This window comes from Dermochelys coriacea, chromosome 8, assembly GCF_009764565.3.
Source record: "Dermochelys coriacea isolate rDerCor1 chromosome 8, rDerCor1.pri.v4, whole genome shotgun sequence".
In the NCBI taxonomy this organism is placed as follows: Eukaryota; Metazoa; Chordata; order Testudines; family Dermochelyidae; genus Dermochelys; species Dermochelys coriacea.
Window position 1 is genome coordinate 46,308,896 of NC_050075.1, and position 24,098 is coordinate 46,332,993.

At 46.5% G+C, this 24,098-nt stretch overlaps 2 protein-coding genes and 1 long non-coding RNA gene across 50 annotated transcripts in view; 1 reads left to right on the forward strand and 2 right to left on the reverse strand.

Annotated features, from left to right (window-relative positions):
- Window positions 1-1,695: 1,695 nt before the first annotated feature.
- Window positions 1,696-9,420, reverse strand: LOC119860540 (allograft inflammatory factor 1-like). Of its 3 annotated transcripts, none has more exons than XM_043491225.1 (6): window positions 9,301-9,394; window positions 9,161-9,216; window positions 5,899-5,965; window positions 4,968-5,009; window positions 3,361-3,523; window positions 1,696-1,996 (listed from the first exon to the last, which is right to left on the reverse strand). In XM_043491225.1, the coding sequence occupies exons 2-6, from the start codon at window positions 9,200-9,202 to the stop codon at window positions 1,825-1,827; spliced, it is 486 nt and encodes a 161-aa protein (XP_043347160.1). In that variant the 5' UTR covers window positions 9,203-9,216; window positions 9,301-9,394; the 3' UTR covers window positions 1,696-1,824. The 3 variants fall into 3 exon arrangements, with proteins under 3 accessions (XP_043347160.1, XP_043347161.1, XP_043347162.1); XM_043491227.1 differs by lacking the exon at window positions 1,696-1,996 and adding an exon at window positions 2,251-2,374 and having other exon boundaries at window positions 9,301-9,420; XM_043491226.1 differs by lacking the exons at window positions 9,161-9,216; window positions 9,301-9,394 and having other exon boundaries at window positions 3,361-3,551.
- Window positions 9,421-9,499: 79 nt separating this feature from the next.
- On the forward strand, window positions 9,500-19,392 carry LOC119859711. 2 transcript variants are annotated; one of them, XR_005294321.2, is made up of 3 exons: window positions 9,500-10,534; window positions 11,109-11,191; window positions 11,656-19,392. It is a non-coding gene; the product is annotated as an uncharacterized LOC119859711 (long non-coding RNA). The 2 variants fall into 2 exon arrangements; XR_006273889.1 differs by having other exon boundaries at window positions 9,500-11,191.
- PRRC2C (proline rich coiled-coil 2C) overlaps window positions 17,616-24,098 on the reverse strand; it is a 123,021-nt gene continuing 116,538 nt past the window's right edge. For 23 of the 45 annotated variants that reach the window (XM_038412176.2, XM_043491192.1, XM_043491197.1 and 20 more), the window contains 3 exons: window positions 23,652-23,778; window positions 22,368-22,604; window positions 17,616-19,445 (listed from right to left, as the gene is read on the reverse strand). In XM_038412176.2, the coding sequence (XP_038268104.1) occupies window positions 19,185-19,445; window positions 22,368-22,604; window positions 23,652-23,778 (625 nt within the window). In that variant the 3' untranslated portion in view covers window positions 17,616-19,184. The remainder of the gene's footprint in view (window positions 19,446-22,367; window positions 22,605-23,651; window positions 23,779-24,098) is intronic. The other 22 variants (XM_038412175.2, XM_043491217.1, XM_043491216.1 and 19 more) reach the window with 3 other exon arrangements.

Consider the following 24,098-nt stretch of genomic DNA (forward strand, 5'->3'; position numbering starts at 1 on the left):
GAAACTATAGTAAAGAAGAGAACTGTCTGACACATAGATGAACATGGTTTGTTAGGGAAGAGTCAACATGTTTTTTGTAAAGGGAAATCATGCCTCACCAATCTACTAGAATTCTTTTGGTGGGCGGGGGGTCAACAAGCGTGTGGACAAGGGTGATCCAATGGATATAGAGTTCTTAGATTTTCAGAAAGCCTTTGACAAGGTCACTCATTAAAGGCTCTTAAGCCAAGTAAGCTGTTATGGGATAAGAGGGAAGGTCCTCTCATGGATCTGTAACTTGTTAAAGATAGGGAACAAAGGGTAGGAATAAATGTTCAGGTTTCAGAATGGAGAGCTGTAAACAGGGGTGTCCTCCAGGAGGTCTGTACTGGGACCAGTCCTGTTTCCATATTCATAAGTGATCTGGAAAAGGGGGTAAACAGTGAGGTGGCAAAATTTGCAGATACAAAACTACTCAAGCTAGTTAAGTCCAAAGCAGACTGAAGAGTTACAAAGGGACCTCACAAAACTGGGTGGCTGGGCAACAAAACTGCAGATGAAATTCAATGTTGATAAATGGAAAGTAATGCACATTGGAAAACATAATCCCAACTATACATATAAAACAATGGGGTCTAAATTAGTTGTTAACTCTCAAGAAAGATCTTGGAGTCATTGGGGATAGCTCTCTGAAAAACATCCATTCAATTTGCAGTGGCCATCAGAAAAGCTAACTATGTTGGGAATCATTAGGAAAGGGAATAGATAAATCCATGGTACGCCTACATTTATGTGCAGATGTGGTTGCCCCCATCTTAAATAAAAAAAAGATACACTGGAATTGGAAAAATTACGGAAAAGCTTATTATTATTATTATTACAACAAAAATTATTAGGGGTATGGAATGGCTTCCACATGAGGAGAGATTAATAAGACTGGAACATTTCAGCTTGGAAAAGAGAACTATAGGGGGATATGATAGAGGTCTATAAAATCATGACTGGTGTAGAGAAAGTAGTAAACAACACTTCCTTAAACACAAGAACTAGGGGTCACCAAATGACATTAATAGGCAGCAGATTTAAAAGAAACAAAAGGAAGTATTTTTGCACACAATGCACAGTCAACCTGTGGCACTCTTTGCCAGAGGATATTGTGAAGGCCAAGACTATAACAGGGTTCAAAAAAGAACTAGATAAATTCAAGGAGGATCGGTCCATCAATGTCTACTAGCCAGGATGGGCAAGGATGGTGGCCATAGCCTCCGTTTGCCAGTAGTTGGGAATGGGCGACAGGGAATGGATCACTTGATGATTCCCTGTTCTGTTCATTCCCTCTGGGGCACTATTGGAAGACAGGATACTGGGTTAGATGGAGCTTTGGTCTGACTGACCCAGTATGGATGTTATGTTCTTGAACAACCCGAGTAAGAACAATGGACAAATACGATTCTAGGTGCTGACCTGGAAGAGCCTAGGTTTATACCAGGCTCTACCACTGACCTGCTGAGAGCTGGGATGCATAACCGCACCTCCCTCTGGCTGTTTCTCTTGCCACCTGTCTGATTATGTCTAGATGGTAGGCTGTTTGGGACAGAGACTGTCTTGCGGAAGGTGCTGTAGGAACGCAACAGGGCCTTTAGGCGCTGCTATAATGCCAACAATCAGCAGTTCTGCTCTCCTGTTGCAGCAGCTCAGACATGCTACAGTGCACTGTTGCTAGGCAGCTCTTTATTGGGGAAGGTCCGAGCTGGAAGCTCTCTACCACAGTACATTTGATTTGCCTTCTCAGCAAGCTCTCCAGCCTGCGAAGTGAGTCAGTCTCCACATTCCTCGGGCAGCTGGCTAGGTCTCAGGGCAGCCATCAGCTGGAGATGGGGGAGGTGGCGGTGGGAGAGTGGCAAGAGGAGAGGGGACTCCGGCAAGAGTGCATTCCAAGTAGGTTACGTAGGGGCCAGCATCCATCAGGCTGGGCCTCTTCACCACTTCTCCTCCTTTCCCATTGTAGAGCATGATCCTGGCAGCAGACAGAGTGAACAGCAGGACTCATGGCAACAGCCAGGGGGAACCACCACTGACACATCCTAGCTCTTATCTTTATCCCCAGGTTACAGCTGGGGAAACTGAGGCACAGAAGGGCAGTGACCCAGCAGAGCACTGCCTTCAATACCCCTTATGAACAATTAGTTCCTGCCAAAGCCCACCTTTCTGCCTAAGACTCCTCACAAAGAGGGAGGTTTGCTTTACCTGCGAAGGTCTTTGGATGACCAGCTAGACAGTCTCCCCATTCTCTCCCTCCACCCTTGATCTTTCCACTCAGGCAGGCCAGTTAAGTTGGAGTGGTTGGTGTCACCTCCAGCTAGACTGCACCAGTGGGCTGGGGCCAAAACATGGGCTGCAAAGACAGCAGGGGAATGGTCATGCCTCAAGTGAGTGGTGAAGAGTCTCATGGAGACACATCACTGTATAGCGTGAAGCTGAGAATACCCCCGATGCCTCCACCCCTGGAACCGCACGTTTGGGACCAAGTGACTAGAGCCAGGCAGAGTCTGATTTTCAGCTATCATTCCATAGTGTTGGGCTGTTCTACATCATTCAAATTCAATGGAGACCAGCGTCTGGCCCTGTTCAAACGGCCAAGGAGCCACAGTGCTGCCCTCAGACATGCCACCAAGTGCCATTCCCACTGGAGTTCAGACACCAAGACAGGCTGTGGCCCAGGTTTTGTCCTTCTGACTCCTGCAAACTGCCCTGCTGACTTCAGTGGAGTTGTATGGGAAGAATGTAGCCTGCAATCTTTAGTCCTCCAGCCCACTGGTAAATGTGGCTAACTATTGACCTCAAACAGAGGAGGGAGTAGGGTGACCAGATGTCCCGATTTTATAGGGACAGTCCTGATATTTGGGGCTTTTTCTTATATAGGCTCCTATTACTCCTCATACCTGTCCCGATTTTTCACACTTGCTGTCTGGTCAGCCTAGGAGGGAGATCAGATTCCCTAGTCAGGATAAATTATTTTGCCTTGGTAGCACAGACATACTAAAGTTTGCCTATCAGAGTTGGGCCCCCCAACTTCTTGGGCCTGTTCCTTTAGCTGGTTAGTTACCCAGGCATCACCAAATGGACAGAAGTGCAAGTTTTTCACAATGTCAACTCTTCCACCCTCTCTACAACAGCTGTACCATGATAGTGCCAAGATCCTGCAGCGACAGGTAGGTTAGAAGTAGCTGCAGATCTCCCAATAGCTCCTCTTGCCCTTTGTTGGAAGACAAGTGTCACCCAGGGAATAACCAAAGACAAATCAAATCCTTTAGACCAATAGCACATTCAGCTCCTTCCTCTGGCCCAAGCCTGGAGATGCAGGTATGTTCTCATACATACCGTTGGCACATGGTGGATCTGCGGCCCAGCATAACCATAGCGAAGTCCTTGTAAGGGATGGTGCTGCCTGTGTTCCCTGTGATTTCCTGGACCAGCACTTTGAGCTCCAAGGAGCTTTGGAAAACCCCAAACTCCTGCAGTATCATGCTCATTGTTGGATAGTCTGAAACAACACCAGACTCAGATATGGTCTGTATCACATGATCATAGGGGTTAGAGATGGAAGAGACCTATTTGGCCATTTACCACATCTCCCTTCCCATTGTGCTCCAAAACTGGTTCTGCATCACTCAGATGTGGGCCTGAAGAGTTTTAAGCAGCATCTACATTGAGCATAAGCCCAGAAGAAACCGCAGGGGCGGTTTTAGGTGGGTGCTTTACAATGAAGGAGAGATCACTACAGAGTAGCTTTAGTGTTATTGGATTCCTTAGTCTAAGGAGTCAAAACAATCTGATATAGTCTTCCATTTTGGGTAGTCCCCTAAAGGCTTTAAGCAAATAGAGTGCAACTTGAACTCTGAGGTATCTACTCCCCACTTTTCACTCACAGGTTAAGGCTAGACCTTTGAAGGTGGCATGATCTCCCTCTCTGGTTCTAACACATCCTTCAAGTTCACTATGGTTTTTGTGGGAAAGAATGGGACTGTATATGTACTTCATGCATGTAGAGAGGCCATGCTCTCAGTCATCCAGGAGAGGCCATGTTCTTAGTCATCCAGGATTAGTCTACTGAAATGCAAAAGCACCATGGGCAGTGGGGGGGGGGAGGGGTGTGTGTGGAGAATTTCAGATTCACCAACAGGAAGTTGTATAAGTGTGTAGCTGTAGCAGAGACTTTGGGACTGGCTACATCTCAGAGAGGCATACCAACCTCATGTGTGGAGACAAAGGCAGTCCACAGCCACCCCCTCAAAAGTGCCTCTAGAAAGTAGGTGGGAAATGACTCATTACCAATAAGTCTTGCATCAGCTAGTCAAGGAAGCCACCCAGCAAGCTCCTGAGCATGGCTTCAAAGTTCTTCCCATCTCAGGGCACCAGGCATTTTTCTCCCTTGTTAAGAAGCATTAAGGGACCCACCAACACAGGAGAGCTGGGGGACCCACATTTGTGCCCCTAGGATGTTAGCTGCCAGCCTCACCACTCAAAAAGAAAAAGGGTACTTGTGGCACCTTAGAGATTAACAAATTTATTTGAGCATAAGCTTTCGTGAGCTTCCATCAGCATGAGTGCTAAGCCCTAAGCACCAGAGACCTGATTTTCTGGCACCAAGGGAGATCTAGTTCCGGGGGAGGGGGAAGACTGAGGCAAGCAGTGGGGTAGACTCAAGGTGCCCATGGGCACAAGTAACCACCATTGGCATATTTTGCTTCCACACAGGAAGTATGGGGGGTGGGGAGGGGAAGAGGGATCTTCTTGTGAAGGTGCAATGAGCTGCCTAGGGCCCCCACCCCTGTGAAATATGGGGATGTTCACTATTCTCAGATTCCACCAAGACAGACACATCAAACCCCAATAGGTTGGGGGTGCAGCAGATGGGCCTTCAGATCTGCTCTGGCAGAGGAGGAGGGAAGCAGCAGTCACGAGCAAAGAGTTAAGCAACAATTTACCAATTTCTCCTGTGCTTGTGGCATCATATCCCATAAACATGCCTATGAGAGAGAGAGAGAGAGAGAGAGAGAGAGAGTCATCATCCTGCCTACCAAGACTGAGTGCAGCATCAACTCATTGATTTACAACAGTAGCCATTCTGCACGCATGTCCATGGTGACTGCCTCGTCACCTGCAGCGCCATTGCCCCCCACGCTCTACAGGGGCCTGGCCAAAGAATGGGAGCTGTTTTCCCTTGGCTAGAGTCACTTAGTTCAAAGTTTCTCGAGGGATTTATTTTTGACCCCAACAAATGGTTTTTTGTACCCCACCTCTCTTGCCACTGAAAGAAGAGGAGAAAGGAGAAGCCTGGCTTCACATACACCATTTTCATTTTTAAAGGCTAGATTTAACCCAGCAGCATCTGTAGGTCATGTATCAATTCAAAACTTAGCTCTTCAGGAGCATTCCCTCAGATTAGCTGGCTTTGCTCTCAAGTGTTTGATAGTTTCATCTGAGCCTCTTTGATACCAAGAGCCAGATCCTGAGCTGGGATAAGCCAGCAATCAGCAGAACGGTGCCAGTTCACAGCAGATGAGGAACTGGCCCAAAGGCTGCGATGCCCCCACATCACCAGAACATGCCAACTCAGTGAAGTTATTTTAACCAGGGGATAAAATCATGGTCTGCATTTGGCTTGTTCAACCTCAAGTCACCAGTTTCCCACCGAGCAGGGTATGGCATTGGTGGCCAGTCTCAACACAGGCTCTGTATGTATTGACTAGTTCCTGGAGGGAGGGGAGTGGGATTAGAAGAGCATTTTGCACCAATCATTATACCTCCTGCTGCTTTAGCAACGTTCTTCCCTCCCCCAAGCCCAAACACTCAGCTGCATTTTTAGGGCATTAAACCATTTGCTTCTCAGCTCCATTCTCCCTGGGACAGACTCACCCTTCAGCTGATCAAGCTTTGCCTGTAGATTTGGAATGTCTCGAAATGGTTCATCAGCCAGGTACTCCTGTCCGGGCAAGAGAGGCGAGTTGGTCACCAGGCCTGGCAATAGCTCACGTTAAGCAATGAGCAAATATCAGCACTCATGTAGGGGGACCTGGTGAAAACCTATCCAGGTGTCCTCTGGATCAGTCTAGGGTATGCCATCTACCAAGACTCCTTCAGCCTGAACTCCAACACCTCCTGCTATGCCAGGCCAGCTGTGAAATGCCACAGGTTGAAAATTTTTTAGCCATGAAGAAACTCCACACAAATACCTGGAATTACTATGAGGAATAATGACAAATTAAAAAACTTTTTTCCTTGTGTTCTCCTGCTCCAGCCACTGGAAACTAACCACCACATGCTTCCCAGCTCATTGGCCCTGAGTTATCCCAAGCCTCCCAAGGTTCAGTTAAGTTTGATGTAAGATTTTGCTTTGCTTTTAGTCTTGTTCCCCCTTTTCAACCCAGCAGCTAGTCAAAGTTCAGCCGCCCCCTCCCCCCCGCCCCTCCAAGGGCATTTCAGAGGCAAACAGAAATTGACAGAGTCTGGCATTTTCTTGGACACTATCTTGTTTATTTACAAGGAATGTAGAAAGTCCTGCTTCTCTAAATGCAGAAGGGACCAAAACCAGGGGAGAACTTCTTTGCTTACAGGCCAACTCTCTTTATCCAGCCTCAGAAGCTCTCGCTAGCATCTTCCAGGGTCATGCACTGTGCTTGTCCTTCCATCTCCCCCAGGGGCCAAGTCCAGCTGGTCCTGCAGAGTGTCTCTCTGTCCGTCTCTCAGGCAGAGATGGGGGAACTGAACCTGGGTATTCCATGTTCCAGGTGAGTGCTCTAACCCCTGAGCTAAAAGTTGGGCTCCTCCTCTAACCAGATTCTGGCCAGGACCTGATGGGTTAGGTGGCCTCTGAGCACACCTACCAGATCAGGCCCCACAGGTGAGAGAGGCAGAGGAACACCTCCCGTCTCTCAGTCTGTGCCTGGTACTAGCGCTCTAGGCATCCCATAGAGAGGCAGCAGCACAGGCATCAAGGGAACTTCTCCCTCCCCCCCCCGACAATTTAGGTACCAAGTGAGTTCAGGCCCTGCAGGGTTTGGCAGCAGCCAAGTGGGGTTTTGTGGACTGCAGAGGCACCCAAATACCTTTGTGGATCTGAGCCTAAGTGACTTGCCCAACACTGCACAGGAAGTCAGTGGCAGAGCAAGAGATTGAACCCAGGTCTCCCCATTCCCAGCCTTGAGCCCTACCTACTCAACTACCTTTCCTTTTAGGCCCCAGTTCCTACATCCCCCTTTATATCTGGCACTTGTGAGAGCTTAACATAAAGGGGGATCCATTAGACAGCCTCAGCTTCATAGATAACCTTATTATTTTACATGAGGAGAGCAAGGAGGTGATTTGACCTCTGTGCACATGGCATTGGTGAGAGCAGACCCAGAATATTGTCTCCAGTTGTGGGGCCACATTTTAAAGAGGACGTGGAAGTGTTGGCGAGGGTGCCAAAAAGAGCCACAAAAATGAGTCAAGGGCTGAAGAAAACATGGTTAGACCTGTGCCCCTATTTCCAAATGGGAAGAGTCTGGCTCCAGCTGCCAGCCACTGCGTCTTGTTCTGCCTTTCTTGACTAGATTAAAGAGCTCAGTCATCCCTGGCATTTTCTCCCAAGGAAGGAACTTAGGCACTGTAATGAGGTCACCTCTTAACCATCATTTTGATCAGCTAAATGCAGTGATAGATGGAAGAGCTCATTCAAAGGAGGGTTAACTACCATTGGAACAAACTCCGAAGGGAAGGGGCAAAGTCTCCACTTCTGGTACTCTGGCTGCCTTTCTGGAGGAGATGCTGCAGCCATACAAGTTCATAGCTCAATATTGGGGGAACTGTGGGAAATCTAAGGACCCAACAAAAGGCCAGAATAGATCACCCAATGGTCCCTGCTGGCCTTGTGTGCTGTGAAGTGGGAGAGAAGGCCTGTCACTTTAAGAGACTGTGGAATAGGAAGGCAACTCATGGCAATGGGCCTGAAGCCACGCCCCAGACCTCTAGAAGGCCACACACATTGGGAACATCTGGATGCCTGTCTGAATGGCAGGACTTGGGCCCATTCCTTATTACCAGCATACACCTCCACTAGGGCTCATTCCCCCATTATACAGAGAGACCAGCACAGCAGCAGACCACAGCAGAGCCTCATTTCATGCATGTGGAGGCTTCTTGCGGCTGCTGGCTGTGCTCATTTACCAGGCTCTCCAACTAAGTCACTTGGGGAGCAGGGCTTCCATGAACAACATTGGTACAGAAGTAAAACTTGGTTGAGCTCACAGCAGGCCAACAGCTGTGTTTCTATTGCTGACTGCCTCATAGGTCAATAATGGAGCATGAAATGGTGTGAGCCAATTAGAGCACATATGCAAATATCTGCATCCTGATTGGCTTAAAGTCAACTTTCTACTCATCGCTAGCATTTCTAGGGCCTCCTCTACCAGAGGAGCGAATGCTAATTTTCTGGACCATGAACTTTGTCTCCTAGTGTATTGTTATAGCTCCTGGGGACAAGGAAGCGACATCACAATGTGGTGAAGAATGTATTCAGAACCCACATAATACAGAGAGACTCGATTCCACTCATTTACACCAGCCAGAGTTACTCCAGGGTAAGAGAAAGTAGAATCAAGTCTTTTTCTTGGCTTAACTTCATGATTTGCTTTCCCTCAAGGTGTCTATTGACATTAGCCAGTACATATGTTTTTGTTTAATAAATCTTCTGGTGTATTACAGTTGAGAAGAGACAATAAATAACAGACCATTGGGTATAAACAGGGCAATATGAGCTGGCACGGCATCAATGAGAATTCTACTAGCATACGGGAGAGCACAAAAGGTTTTTTTCAGTGCTAGGGATTAGCTGAAATCTCTTGGCAAGCAGTTCATGTGCTTTCTGCATGATCTAAAATGCATCTTATCACAAGAAGATTACAGAGAAGTTCCCTCAGGAAGATAATCTTAGTGAAATAAAAATTCACTCTCCCAAAACAAAAATTCCTGTCTTACCTTACTATCACAAAGTTGATGACTAAAAGGCAAAATATAGACCACTTTATCATAGTCTGAAGACTCAGGAGTCCTTGATTTCATCTTCTTTTAAATTATTAAATCTTCTGTTCCTTATATAAAGGAAGTACATGGTAAGAGCTATAAAATTTACTGCACCTACCTGGTTAACTAGACAAAATTCTTTCTCCTGTTTCTCCTGCATGTCACGATCCTTTGCTATAATACACACGAGAAAAAATTTAAAAAAAAAAACCAAAAACTAAAAGAATGTTAAAACCCACCAGAAAATTTAGTTTTTACCAGCTATTTTTTCCTTGCAAAAGAACAAACAGCTCTGTTAGCCTACCTGAGCACCCTCCCCTTTATACACTTCAGAAGCTGGCTTGACTTTGGCCTGGGCTAATTGGAGGAATTTGCTTAGTTGAAAGGCAGCTGTCACATTAGCATGTCAGAGTTAAACTGAGACAACTGAGAATAACAGAAGCAGGTGGGACAAGTCCCTTAACATGATGCATATCAGCTGATTGCTCTTTATGGTTTGCAGTATTGTAGGGTCCCAAGATATTAGAGAGACAAGGGGGTCACTTAACTCACATCATTGTGTGCTTGGTTATGGAAGAGTGACTAGCTCTGGCTAGTAGAGGGGCATCTGAGAGATACTTTAAAAATATTGCAGGGGGTTTTATTATTTAAAGCACGCATGTGAAATGTTGGGACATAGCTGCAGTGTGTGTTTGGGCTAACAGGGGTAGGGTATGGAGGCTGGGAGAGGACAGCGTTCAGTGGGCTGTTAGTGGAAAACTCCTTGCATGTCAGGCAGTGGAGCAGCTATTGCTTTGTCTGTTAAGCTCTGCCTTGGTTAGGAGGACTGGTTATATTCCAGAGGCACCCGCCAAAGATCAAGGCAGCAGCAGCGTGCTAGTTGCTGTACAAATACATAGTAAGAGACAATTGCTGCCCTGGAGAGCTGCCGTAGACAGACATCACCAGCAGGAGGCAGGGCTGCACAGAGGGGTTTTGGGGGCCCAGGGCAAAATCTGAACCTGAGGATCCCCACCGTTCCCAGAATATTACCACTGAGGTGGGAGCTGGAGCTCTGTCATTAACACCCACCCACCTATCAGAATGATCACAAGGAATGTTGGTTGGATTTCATTGGTGTGATCCCAGCTGTTCTGTGTTGGGAGCTGGCACAGGTGTGTGACAGAGGCCCAGCCAGAAGGCAGTTTTGGGCAAGCAGTGTGCAAAGCTCCATAATGCGGGCTGGGGGCCAATCCCTGCTCTCAGTCGCTGCAGGATAAATGGGGAGTAGCATGGTAGACATCAGCGATGCTGCTCTGGATGTACACAGGTGTGGCTCAGAGCCGGGGCTGGGATGTCATGGCTTTACAATGTGATGAGGGGCTCAGAACTTTCGCCACGCGTGTTGTGGAGGGAGCTGACAGGTTGGACTGGAGCGAGCGGTAGAGAGAACAGCTTTCGGTCTGGGAGGGCAGCTGTGTGGCATTTGGGTCTCTGCAGCCCCTCACATGGGGTGAGTTCATTTCTGTTCTGTTGTTACCAGGAAGAAATCAGCTAGGGCTAGTGTGGTGAGCGAGAGGTGATACAGCGGCCCCAGCAGCATCAATGCTCTTAGGGGGTAAAAATCCCCAGACCCACTAAGTCACACTCACCACCAGGAAATCTTTCTCTTTGGGGCCAGGATGCGCTTCACAAGGGTCAGCAGTTAGCTGCACCCACGCTAAACGCTACAGAAAGCTATAGCTAGAGGAGGCTGGGAAGGTACAGGGTACAAAGGGTTAACAATGCAGTTTAGAGCCAAAGGAAAGATCAGTGTGTTCCCTGCATGGAGGTGGGTGGGACCTGTGCTGGCAGAATGTCCCTGTCTCCAGAAGGAGGCTGGAGCATTGACGAGGTCTATGAGGCTGCTAGTGCTATGTGTTGAGGTGGGTTTGATCCCACCAATGAACTGCATAGGGGAATAATGGCAGAGGTGGTGAGACCCTTTCCTGGGGAAAGTGGGGCAGTTCTAGAGCAAGGTGTGACCAGAGGGGCGGGGACTGTATTTCCTGGGAGATTAGAGTGTTTTCAATCCCACCCATTTAAAGGAAGAGGCAGGCATGGCTGGATCCTACTCTGGGAAGACAGCAGAGAAATCCATGCGATAGTCTGAATAGCCCCAGACTGACTGGTGAGTTGTTACCCTACCTGAGGTCTCACATATTCTACAATACCAGCAAATATTGCTTAGCAAAGCCAGAAAGGGCGTGGAGGCAGACAGGCCTGGTTCTCCACTTGCCTGCCTAGTGCATGGGGTCAGCATGCAGTTCTTTTAGCTGTGGTGTGGAGAATGCCTCCTGGGCTCACCTTGCAGACCCACCTGCGCTGGGATGAGAAGGGGACTGGTGCCCCATAACACAACTGGCCTGAGCTGCGCTCTGGCCTGGGCATGGGGTGCACACATGGTGCTGGGTAGGGAGTGGAGCATGTACATTTCTGTGCAGGGAGATAGGGATACGCCCCGACTGGCATGTGAAACTCCTGCAGGCCATATTCTCTCTCTCTCTGCATGCTGGGGGCTTGGCCACTCAGGGCAGCGAGGTGGAAACAGACCCTCGGAAGCGCCATGTGACTCATTTCTCTTTCCCCTCACAGGCCAGGGAGCAAGGAGCTGAGACGCAGACGTGAACTGATCCCGGCGGTGAGGGACGGAGGGACATGCACTGGGACACCTGCCATGGTTCCCCCTTGTCTGGGTCCTGCCAGCCACGCTGCCTCCTCCCGGGACCCAGGTTCCTCCCTGCGAGCCCTGGGGGAACAGCCTCCATTGCCCAGCAGATTCACGCTTCACCCGCTGGGCTGCAGGACATGCCCTCACCGGGAGCTGCTGGCTCAGGTTGACCGGAGTCCCACTTCCCCTGTCCCTGCGAGCTGCGCTCTCTACAACCGGCCCCTGAATACACCCCCTCTGGTGGGGCCATGGACTCAAGTCATGACGAGGCCCATGCCTCCCGCCGTAGGAAGTCGCTTTGTCTACTCCACAGCCAGGCCTGCGCCCACATTGTCCCAGGTGGATCAGAGCTGTACGCCTCCTCTCTCCACCAGCTGGGCCTTCTACTCCAGGGATCAGAGCTTGTCCCCTCCCTGGGAGCCCATAGAGAGAGCTAAGCAGAGCCCCGCGCTGCCTGTGCCCAGATGCTACGCGGTGTACTCCATGGACAGGAGCTCAGTGCCTTACCTGGCCCCGGGGGCTCCAGCTGGCCAGAGCCCTGCTCTGCCTCTTCCCAGGACTTATGCTGTTTACTCTCTTGAGCGGACCTTGTTTTCTCACCTGGACTCCTCAGTGCAGCCGGGGCTGGGATCCTCTTCTGTTCCAGTCAGCTGTGCTGTTTATTCCATGGACAGCCCGTCGCCCAGCCCAGCCCCACTAGCACAGCCTTCTCCCGACTCCTCTCTATTCCCACCGCTTCTGCTGGCGGTGTACTCTGCGGGCCAGAGGTGCTGTCCCCCTCACCTGGAACTGCTCTCGCAGATTGACCGCAGCTGCACTTCCCCGGTCCCAGCCAGCTGTGCTGTCTACTCTCGGGACACTCCACTCGATCCTTTGCCCGGATGGCTTGCGCCAAGCACTTAGCCCCGGGGGGCCGTGCCGGCTAATCGCTGGAGCAGCACCTGACTCCTCATCAGTTCCCATTCCTCTGACTCAGCAGGCTTCCTTCCTACCCTTCTGTTCTGACCTGGCCCAGGCCTCCCCTGGCCTTGTGGCACTGTGCACAGCCTGCAGTTCCCCTCCCAGAGGGACTTTCCTCGCCTCCTGGTGCAACTCTCCTGCTTCAACTTCAGCATCTCAGAATAAAGCAAGAGCAGCTTGCCAGTGGGCTCCACTGCCTCTTGGGTGTTCTCGGTCTCCCACAGGATCCTAAGCTGCTAGTGATCCACAGAACAGGGCAAACAACCCATGTCTTCCTCCCCCTCACCGTCCTTCTAATGGCCTCATCCCGACCTAGCAGGGCCACAAGAAGGTCATGCTGTCGGCAGGTCCTGGTCAGTCCTTAGGCATCTCAGCTGGGAAGCACCAGGTGTGCTGTGGGGTTAGTGATGTGACCGCCTGGCCCTCAGAGATAAATAGGACTCGGAGCCATCACCGCGTTTCACCCAGGGCCCCGAACGCAGAGCAGCTGGGGGTGATGGGGGGCTTGACTGCCTGGGGCTGGATTTTGAACAATGGCTTAAGGAGGAATGGCTCCCTAAGCTAGCAAGGCCCTGGGAGTCTCACCATTAACAGAGGGCTGGGTTCTAACCCTTCAGCACACCTGGCGTAATATCCGTCCAGAATGCTTTGCCAGTCCTGTACACCTCAATCGGCTCCCTTTTCAGAGGTGTTACAGTAGCCCAGGAAGCCATGTAAGGGGGTCTCTTCCCACTGGCAGAGTGCCCCACGGTAAAGTTGTGGCAGGAGGGGAAAATAGAGAAGGGAGGAGTGTAAGAACAGAGGCCTCAAGGGAGAAGAGAACTAGGGCCACTGGTTGGGCTAAAATAACCGTGATTTGGTGAGTTTCTAGGTGAACCATTGCCCTCTACTGAATTGAAACAGAATATCATAGACCCTGTACTGCTAGACATGAACAAATGGAGATTCTTCCTTGAGCGGAGGTGGTGGGGACAGGAGCATGATTGTAGAGCAAATAGGCCTGAGGCCTAACAGTGGCTGTGAAGTCTCAAGCAGTCACAGTGACCTCTGCAATTACTTGCTAGCAACAGATCCACTGCAATAACCAAGACAAACCTTTGCCCCCCAAATGGCTCGAGTGCTGAAGCTGCGTGCGACATCACAAATGTTTGGGTGACTTTTTGGAACCTCTGCACAGCTTAGGGCTGATTCAGAGACAGGTTTTGCACTGGTTTTTGGATGCAGTTATACTGGTACGGCCAGGTAACTGATGGGAACAAGCAATCGCGACACTAGCACCTGTAAAGCAGTGTTGCTGTGTCTCCAGGAAGGTTTCCAAGCTGTTGTAGGTCAATCAGTACAAACACTGGCTCTGTCTCCACTGCATTGTAAACCCGGGTCTGGACAATTGCTGGACCTGCGTCTCACCGCTATGCTAATGCATCCACACTGCACTGTGCAGCCTTTCTGACTTGGGTCTGTGGTTTGAGCTGTGTCTCCACTGCAAAATGACAGGGCTTGGACCTGAATCTCGGCACAACTCAGTCTCTGACACTCCACCTCACCAGCAGGAGCCCAGTCAGGCTGATTTGCGTGTGGACGGAGATCAGACTTGCGCTCAAACCTGAGTCAGAGCCCACACTTGACGTGCAGTGCAGACATACCCTCTGTGCCTAAAGCAGCCCTTTGTTTCTTTTGGCAACGGGAATTCTCAGGTCCCAAAGATTTCCAGGCTGGCCCCCAGCTTGGCTCAGCATCTTCTGGTGCCAGTTAGCTGGCTGCTCACAGCCGATTGCTTGCACCTGGAGACTGTATTGATGGGTGCAAGCAGAACAGATGACTTTGCTACCTGCTAAGGTACTTCCAGGGCCCCCACAACCCACAGTATCTGAGCGTCTATCTTTAACGTATTTCCTCTCACATCGTCCCTGTGAGGTAGAAACAGGGCTGTTATCCCCTTTTGAAAGCCAGGGACCAAGGCACAGAGACCCCAAGGCCTGGATCCTCAAAGGTATTTCGGTACCTAATGCTCAACAGGAGGGTTAGGTACCTACCTACCTACCTCAGGGCCTGGGCCTTAGTGACTTACCACCCAGCAAGAGACAGCGTGGCCTACTGCTGGTGCTGCAACCCACAGAAAGCCTGTTGCCAAGACAAGAATTGAGCCTTTGTCTCCCTAACTAGAATGTGATCCTTCCTCACTCTGGAAGACTTGAACTCACCATACATCAGTGCTGCTCAGGTTCAAAGGCCGCAGTCTGTCGCAAGGAGCCACTCAGTTACTGTTGCTAAGCCCACACAATTAGATTTGCTGCCATACTTGGGGGTCTCTTCCTTAGTTCTGGTTTCTGAATCTTTAGCCTGACAAACCCCAGCTCCTGCAACGTGAACGCATCTCAAGGTCTATCACTGTGCAGGAGCAATAACTGCTTTGTTCAGCAAGGGTCCCTACGCAACAGCAACCAGCAGAGTAAATGTACAGCAAACAGGCAAACCTGCAAGGGTAGAGATTTGCAATGTCAAGAGGTCTCCACTTCCTGGGATCACTATGCAGAGTGACTTCGCACTCCTATTTACTACCCCTCAGTGTCTCACCAGTTGGCCATCTGTTTGTGACTCCTGGGTGCTGTGCAAATGGGTTGCTATTGCTGTAATCAGTGGGTAAGGCCACCCCTTCTAGCAGAGGCAATTCTTCAGGCTGGCCTGGCTGCTGCTGCTGAGGGGCAGCTTTAGCGAAGAGTGGAGCTGCGTTCAAAGGTCAGAACATTTGGTTATGGGTCTGCTCAGCCCCGTGACCCCTTTTAAAAGCCAACCACCTGTGACACAGACAGTGGCAGGGCGGTGGGTGAAATTTTCAGAAGCACCTAAGTGAGTTTGGAGGCAGAGGCTATATGATAGACTTCTGTCAGCACATCTATGTGAGTCCGGGGCACGAGCAGGTGTGATCCCTGGCCAACATCATTGTGCCAGCAGAAGCTGCTAGCATAGGCCCAGTTATATCCGCATAGCTTTTACTGGGATAGCTTGTTTCACTCCTGGGGGGGTGGTTTTACTATTCAGGTACAAAACACAGCTTTGCTGGTATGGCTGCATCCACATTAGCCGTACTTTGTCAGTTTAAAACCCTGGTATAATAAAGTGCTCCTCATGTAGACGTAGCTGCTGTAACTGAAATCAGAAGCAGGGAGAAATTCACACTCCTCCCTGTTAAAATCACACCACTGTTAAACCAGTCACACTCCTACCTGTTAAAGCTATGCCAGCAAATGCTTAGTGTAGACTCAGTTATATTGACAAAAAAGTCCTTTTGCCAGCATAGCTTTTTTTTTTTTGGTGGGAACTTCACTTGCAAAAATACTTTCTTTGCCCGTATAAGCTACATCTCCACAAGGAGGGTTTGCGGGTATAACTGCATTGGGCAAACCCTTTTGTATGGAGACAAGGTCTTTGGTTTCCTAAGAATCTGCAATGACAGTATTTTTAATCTGATCATTTTTGACCATGGTTGCTTGCAATCCCCATGGCTGAACAGGACATACCCACTTACATATGTTTCAAAGATGTAAGTAGCAGGAGGAAGAGTTGTAGTACACCACTCCTCTTTTTGTCTGCTGGTTATTGCATCTTTAGCCCCTATTGCTGTAGGCCTATTGAAGTGCTGGCTCTTCTTGTCAGTTACATACCCCTCTTTAAGTGCTCTGCATATGCTAAACTTCGGGCTTCTACTTTCCAAGTCATTGCCTTCAGTCTGGTTCCTTTTGGGAGACCAATCCTTCCATACACTTTCCCCCGGTACCTTAGCATGGCGTAACAGAACAGGCCATCAGCTTTTGCAAAAGCAGCTGCTGAGATCTTGCTATTGGCCTATTTCTTAATTTTGCAGTTTGGTCGCATTCTTCGGAGGCAAAATGGGCAGTAAGCTAAATAGATACATTTTCAGGTAATTGGTATGAAGCAAGGGCACACTCTAGTGGCCAATTAAAGAACATACACATATGTTTAACTAATTTACTATCATTTTAGGGATGCATTCCCAACCATTTCACTTAATTACCTTGTGTTTCAGATACCAGTTCCATCTGGCTGTCTGCAATGGAGGGAAGGATGTTGCAACTTGCAGGGTGTAAGGGGTTGAACATCTTGGCAGTCAGACACCATGCTGAAGACTACATTAGAAACACTAAGAATGATCAAAGCTTCTGGGTTTAAAGTGAATATTTACTTTATAGTCCTAGCAAGGGCTTCCAAAGGTGTCATCTAATGGCACATTTTCATACATTTAAGGTAGATTGTGTAGTGGTGAACTGGCTGCCAGAATGTAGAAAACCTTCATATTACAGCAGCTTGGGGAAATGAAGTAAGTAATGTAGTTGGAATTTTTGCACTTTTTTTTTTTTTTTTTTACTAGTCTTGAACATGTGTTTATATCATGACCCCTCTCCTGCTTCACCTGGCAAATCATGATCTTGTGTTTAATAGTCTGTCACTATGAATATGACTGCAGTATCTGGATGACCACAATTGTCATTATAAACATGTGATGACCTGATCTCTATGGCAGTCAAAGGAATTCTCCCCTCCTATTTTACTCCATGAAGTGCACAATTGCCCAGAAGCATTATGGGAGGTTTACTTCATGCTCTTAAGCATCAGATATTAGCCAGTGCTGGAGGCAAGATATATGAAATGATAAACTAAGTCTGATCCAGTATGGCTAAACTATGTCCCATTAGCTCTTCACTGTAGGATTAATAGGAGAGAAATGTACTGTGAGGGAGGCAAGCCTTGTTGACCATATATAAGTTGTTTTAGAAATTCAACTGCTGTAAGTTTTCTTCCTAAAGCATAATGTATGCCATTCATACAGCAAGAGTGATACTTCACACATTCTTTTTTGCCTGTAAGCATGTAGACTAATGGCTTATAAAATTACCAGGATACTTTCTTTAGAGAATATTTTATTAGTTTCTGTAATCAAACCCATGTAAATAAGACCTTACATATTTAATACAGTATTACCCCTGTACAAATGGAAAAAAAATTAAGTTGAACATTTCTAGACCAATATGGCTGTTAATTTCTGTACAATGCCAACTCACAGTACAAGTGGGATACTTTTTTCCAAAGTTGACATCACAGCTAAAGTTTCCAAAAATTCAAATTATATATATATTTATATAAAAAGATAACCAATAGCGATTCACTAGGCATCAATAGCAGCAACAGCCTTCCAGCTTCTGCAGTCATCTGAACAAAATTATACACATTAGACTTTCAGCATACTTCCTTCCAAAAAGTAAAAAAACAAAAAATCCCAGAAAAAAACAGCAAATTCTGTTATTGATGTGGTACCTGGTGCCTTTTATTAGCTTCTCAATCATTGTCTGGAAAAAAACATTATTAAAAACAGCTCTGGTATAGCACAGTCACTACTACATATCATAAGCAGGTACAGGATATCTTACATTCACAGAAGTATCATACAGTACTGTCCTACAGCTATAATAGAGGATACAATTAAAAAGGCATTATTTGACTTGATTCTACTTTCCAGCACACAGTGGGCAAGAAGGAGGTGCGATGCAGCTCTGACGTAAGAATGCACCTTTTTAAGATAAGGTTCTCTTTACTCTGATAAAGTTTCTCTTTAATCTAGCAGCACAGTTCTAAGTGCTCATTGCTCTATACAGACAAAAGCTGGAAACTGGTTAAAGACTACTGGTTTCATACAAGGATAGCCAAACAGAGGTGAACAGAACTCATTTGACTATTAATGCAATTAGGCTTTGAAATCTAAGGGGTGAACGTCTGAGGAGGCGTGGGTATAGAGAGTAACGTGTGCCAAGTGACACTTTACTGTCATGATCTAAGTACATCATCATATCAAACAAAAGCAACAGCAGTCAAACACTGCCTTTTTAGGGAAATTTGACACAATGCTGATGTCACTAATTGTGTTCCATTACTTTAGATGCCATGTGGTGAAGGATAAACTACTCTATGTGACTTGCCAATTATATTAATTCTCATTTCTTTATTGCGAAACAGCAGCTTTCAAGTCACTAAAAAAAGTAAAAATAAACACACCTTACTTTGTCCAGCACTGTCTTCAGACTGCACGAGTGGAGAGAGACAGCTTATAAAAGATGAAATAGCAGCCAAACAACAGCAGAGCATGAATAAAAGAGTATTCACCCTTCCAGTTCTTCAGCCACCTTCTCCCCTGTTGTGCTATTTCCCATTATGTATCTGGATGGCATATAAATGTGTATGTCAATATACGCACATACACTCCACCAAAAGCAGACCTCATGCTATATTAGAGAAGCTGCAAGCCCAAAGAGTTTTATTGGACCTGCAGCTGTTTATGTTTGTCAATGCCAGTAGCGTCTATCTCCCTTTATACTGTTTGGAGCCATGAAGGGATAAAAGACTACTGTTTTGCCCTTTGGGCTACAGGTTCACGCTGCTGTCATATCACCCCCCTCCCCCCAGCTTCATAGAAACACAGCCTTTAAGATTTTGTTTCTTCTGTCTTGATTGCCTGAGGTTTGATTGGTCCAGTTCTAACAGGTTTTGTGGTGGCAGCAGGCGCAGGGGCAGGCTTTTCCTCCACTTTCTCCTGGCAGACCCCTGATGAGTCTGTCATTGCCTCAGCGGGTTTGCTTCCACTTTCATCCACTTTTTGAGCTTTGCCTCCTATTGGTTTGCTCGGTTGTTGCTGCTCAGAAAAAAACCTGTGTGTGGACTGAAGAACCTCTGCTCTCTGCTTTGCCTTAAAAAAAAGGGAAAAAACACACATTTACTGATAGAATGTTAAGCTAAAGGTATTTCTTGTAGGGGTTACATTTTAAAAAATTTCATAACCAATCAGATCGATCATGATCTCCCCAAAGGGCAACATCTTGCTGCTTTTGCATCCCTGGACTTGAAAATGCTTCTCAATATAAAAATAAGTGTAGTGTTATGCCCAATCTTTCCTTGCCCTTCCTGCAGCTATTTCTAAACACCTTTCCCATCTGGGTACACTTGGAAACATTTTGCTGACCTAGATCCCACTAACTCTAAGTCCAAGATCTATTTTTAGGAAATGTTTAGAAACTGTGAAAACTGCAAAAAATCTTCAATTATAAATAAGTGTTAGACATCATAACAACATGTAAGCCCTTAATGTAAGTGCTCCTAGTACACCCCCTACCCTTCCAGCTTTGTTTGACACTGGGGACTTTGACATTGTCACCTAGTTGCTCTAGCACTGTTGTGACTGTCAGTACTGACAAGGGTTGTACAAGCGCAGACCAGCTGCCAGTTTTTTGCCATCTTCTAGACTTGTTCTGAGCACAGTTATGTGATAGGGGCAAAAACATTGGCAACTGGCCTACATCAACCATCCCACTGTCACTAGAGCAACAGCGGGAGAATTTCAGGAAGTCTACAGTGCCAATATAGCCATAATGTCCTGATTCAAATTCTCCCCACACCTGAAGACCTCCCACCACACCCCTCACAATACACAGAAGCTGTTGCCTAGGTTGAGTTAATGACTGTTTCTCTCAGGCTATATACACACTACAACTTAAGTCAGTATAAGCTATGTCGCTCTGGGGTATGAATAAGCCACCATCCTGAGCGACATTAATTTACACCAGCTTACTGAGGACAGCAGGAGAGCTTCTTCCAACTGACACAGCTACCGCTGCTTGCATGGGCTGGAGCAATTAAGTCGATGTGAGTTATCTGCCGTTGGCTTAGAGAGTCTGCACTAGCAGCGCTACAGCGATAGCCTCAGTTACTGCCATTTTCCCAGGCTTGCAAGGTATGTAATTTAAGCCACTTGGTTACATGGTGCAAACTGCAACTTTACCCTTGCTCCTTTCTCTGTAAGGAATAGCACTACGCCGACTAATGGCATGATTATATAACCCTTAGTCACACTGAGCAGCACTCATACAAAAGCCCACTAAAGTCAAGGGACTGCTCATGTAAGTGCTACTCAACTCCAGTAGGAGTTGCACTCCTCAGGCCCTCTGCAAGCAAGTCCACTGTACAACAGAAAAGTAATATGCTATAAGAATACTATGCATTTATAAGCGGGACACCAAAGCACTCTGAACATGAATTAAGCCTCAATACTCTGGTGGATAGGTATTCTTTCGATTTTACAGATGGGTCAGAGAGAGATTGCCTTCCCTCGGTATAAGAATGGCAAAACAATGCAAAAATCCTAGCCCCCAGTCTACTCTACTGTAATGACTAACCAACTTTTCATGCAATTAATGCAACCAACATTAATATTTATTAGTGATGGACCAAGAGACTGTGGAAATAATTGCATTTTAAATGAAGCAGCATGCGGACTTAAAAACTCCTCTGTGCAGATTTGTCTGTTAGCTAAATCAGGATGTCTGAATGCTTTAATCACAAGTGACAAGGAATGAATGTGAAATAATTTAAAGAATGTATATGGGGAGGTACAGAAAACAAGACTATGTAAGATTTATCTTTGCTGTCTTTTGAGGGCAAACTCAGATGTGACTGGCCTAATTAAGGATCAAATTTTATAGACTGATTAAGAACTAATCAATTACGGATAACATTAGGTCTAATTTGTTAGAAGTCTGGACTAGCTGTAGCCCTAATAAGTAATTACTTACAAATTAAAAATATCTACAATTTAAGTGAAGGACAGTGAAAGTAACATCTCCCCAAATGCCTAATTTTTTTTTAAAAACCTTGTTACGTTACTTCTACACCCAGACACTGGAAGTGGCAACAGAACTGAAGAAGAGTTCCTTTCGACGAAGCGCTATCCACGTTGGTAACTGATTCTGCAGAATACAGGCAGATGTGTAAAGTGTATTATAATCTTACGGTGTCCCCACACAGACTCCCTGTGCCATTGCATCTGCTTCAGGAAATAATATCTTGCCTCATCATGAAGGGTCCCAAAGTGCTATACAAGTTTTTATATTATTTATTTTTAATTTTTATTTTTATTTATATATATATATATATATATATATATATATATATATATATATATATATATACACACACACACACACACACACACACACATATACATACACATACACATACACACAAAATGTATGTATGATTCACATAATCTACTACTGAAATGCAGCCACCTCTTGGGTGGAATATGCCAGCTGTTTAAACAGTTTATAACAGGAACTGAGAAATAGTATATCCAGTTAAAACTACAGGGAAAATATAATTTGGCCACATCACCAAAACTGGAAGTTCGCCAGTACACTTGGGGCTCATCTGGCTACAACCCCCCCTTCCCCCCCAAAAAAAGTTGCAAGAGACCTTGGGTTTTACATCTCATTCAAAAGATGCAGTCTCCTGACACCTAAACCTCAGATTTCCCTCCAGAATGATAACTGTTTCATGGAGCCATTGGTCACAAAACCACCTGAGAATGGAAGCCTGCTGCCAATCACTATAGTTGCAATTCTTTAAATTAAAAAAAAAAAAAAAAAAAAAAAAAAGGGGGGGGTGGTGGTGAGGGGGGCTAGTTTTAGTTTTTAGTCTGTACTAAGACATTAAAAGGCCTGGATAAAGCAGTTAAGAGTCCAGAGGCTTCGTAAGACATGGTTCATAGACACATTATTGCCCTATGAGCTGTCAAGACTGAACTGGTGTTAACAGCACCGCTGTTCAAAATACTAACCTTTATGTCTTGTTCAGCCTTCATCGTAGCCTGGGCCTGATTGCCTCTGACTCCAGATAGTGATACACAAGGACCTCTGGCCACATGCTGTAAACGAGGGTGGCTCATAAGGCCTGTGGTCAGCTGAGGTGGCATCTGACTAGCCAGTGCCATTGGCGGCCTCTGAACAGGCGCTGGGAAGGTGTTAGTATGTGGGGCTCTTACCAATGGAGGGATCAGGTTAGGCTGAGAGAGGATCTAAGTGGGGGAAAAACAACAACAACAACAAAAAACATTTAGCCATTAGAAAACTGCCAACCAGATCGTATGTTGGCTTTTCCTTAGAGGGGGAAAAACATGCCTGCTTTGCCATTAAACTAATGCCAAGAAAATAGGGTTTTTTTTTTTTTTCCTCTGTTAAAACAGGCCATGCTTGGACTCCAGGAAAAACAGAACCCTCAATATGATGCTGTTGTGCTTAAAGTTGCCCTAAAACTCAAAATTCTATGGAAAAAAAAAAAAGGGGAAAATACCCCCCCAAATTAAGGCATGTTACAAACCCTAAGAAGGCAGCACCTAAGGGCATCACTAGTGAGAAAGAGTTCTCCCTGCACCTGGTAGCATTTAGTGAACCCTTCAATCAAAAAAACCCAGGCACGCAGAGCCTTAAGTCAAACACTCTGAAACCAAACAGACAAATCCTAAAGAGTCCTTATCCACAGCATATACCTCTTTCTCTCTAGTGGCTCAACGACATCCAGTTATAATCTGGAACAGTTACCTTTTTAAGGTGTTCACTGGAATTTTTGGGAAAAAAAAATCATACTTTGGATCACTTCAGAACTGCATCTCAGACAAACGACTACGAATCTGCAGAAGTTTTTAGAATATTAAATATGCACTGGGACCCTTTGGAGATACGGAGTCCCCTAACTCCCCTATAGTAGTGTGTATAGAAATGAAGTTATCTGGAGCTGTGTGGGGAAGCCTGCAAGGCACCTACCTGTACCAGAACTACTCAACCTAGTGCTATTAAGTGCCTCACTTTCAGATGCGCAGATGTCCCTGAAAATTAAAATGCATGAAACACCAGAAAACCTGCATTAACTTGCAAGGTTGAAGACAAATCTGCTTTAACTTGAATTCAGTTGCTTGATAAACAACATTCTTTATTAAATTTAGGGCTTATACTTTTAACCCACCAAAATAAAAACAGTGCCCACAGGTGAGTAGAGTTATAAAATCACAGGATTAACTGAGGTATAGAAAAGCAAGTTTGCTTTCAGGAAGCCATCAGTTTCCCACCTGGGGTGCGAATTGTGCAGGAAATGGCTGTGTCATTCTCACAGCAGCAGCTGCTGACTGAAACTGCTTCTGGTAGACAATGCTGTTCATTTTATTGGACTGGTTGTTAGGACTTGCAGAAGCGGCCCTTGAAAAGAAACCAACACCAATTAGAATCAAGACATTGCTATCACCACAAGGATGCTTTTGTAATTAGCACTTCCTAGCTGAAATCTGAGCTCAAAGGAAAACTAGCATCAGATATTCCCTAGCAACTACCATTAGGATCCTCAAGGGAAATGAAGCTAGAACGGTAGCAAGTTAACATGGCAACCCCAAGGGGAAACAGTTGAGAGTCAGAATTACTGAACAAAATGAGTAACAGAACACAGAAGGAAAGTAAGTGTTTTGGTCACAGACTTTACCTGGTGCCCTCAACATAAACAATATCAGACTCAGTAAGCAAGA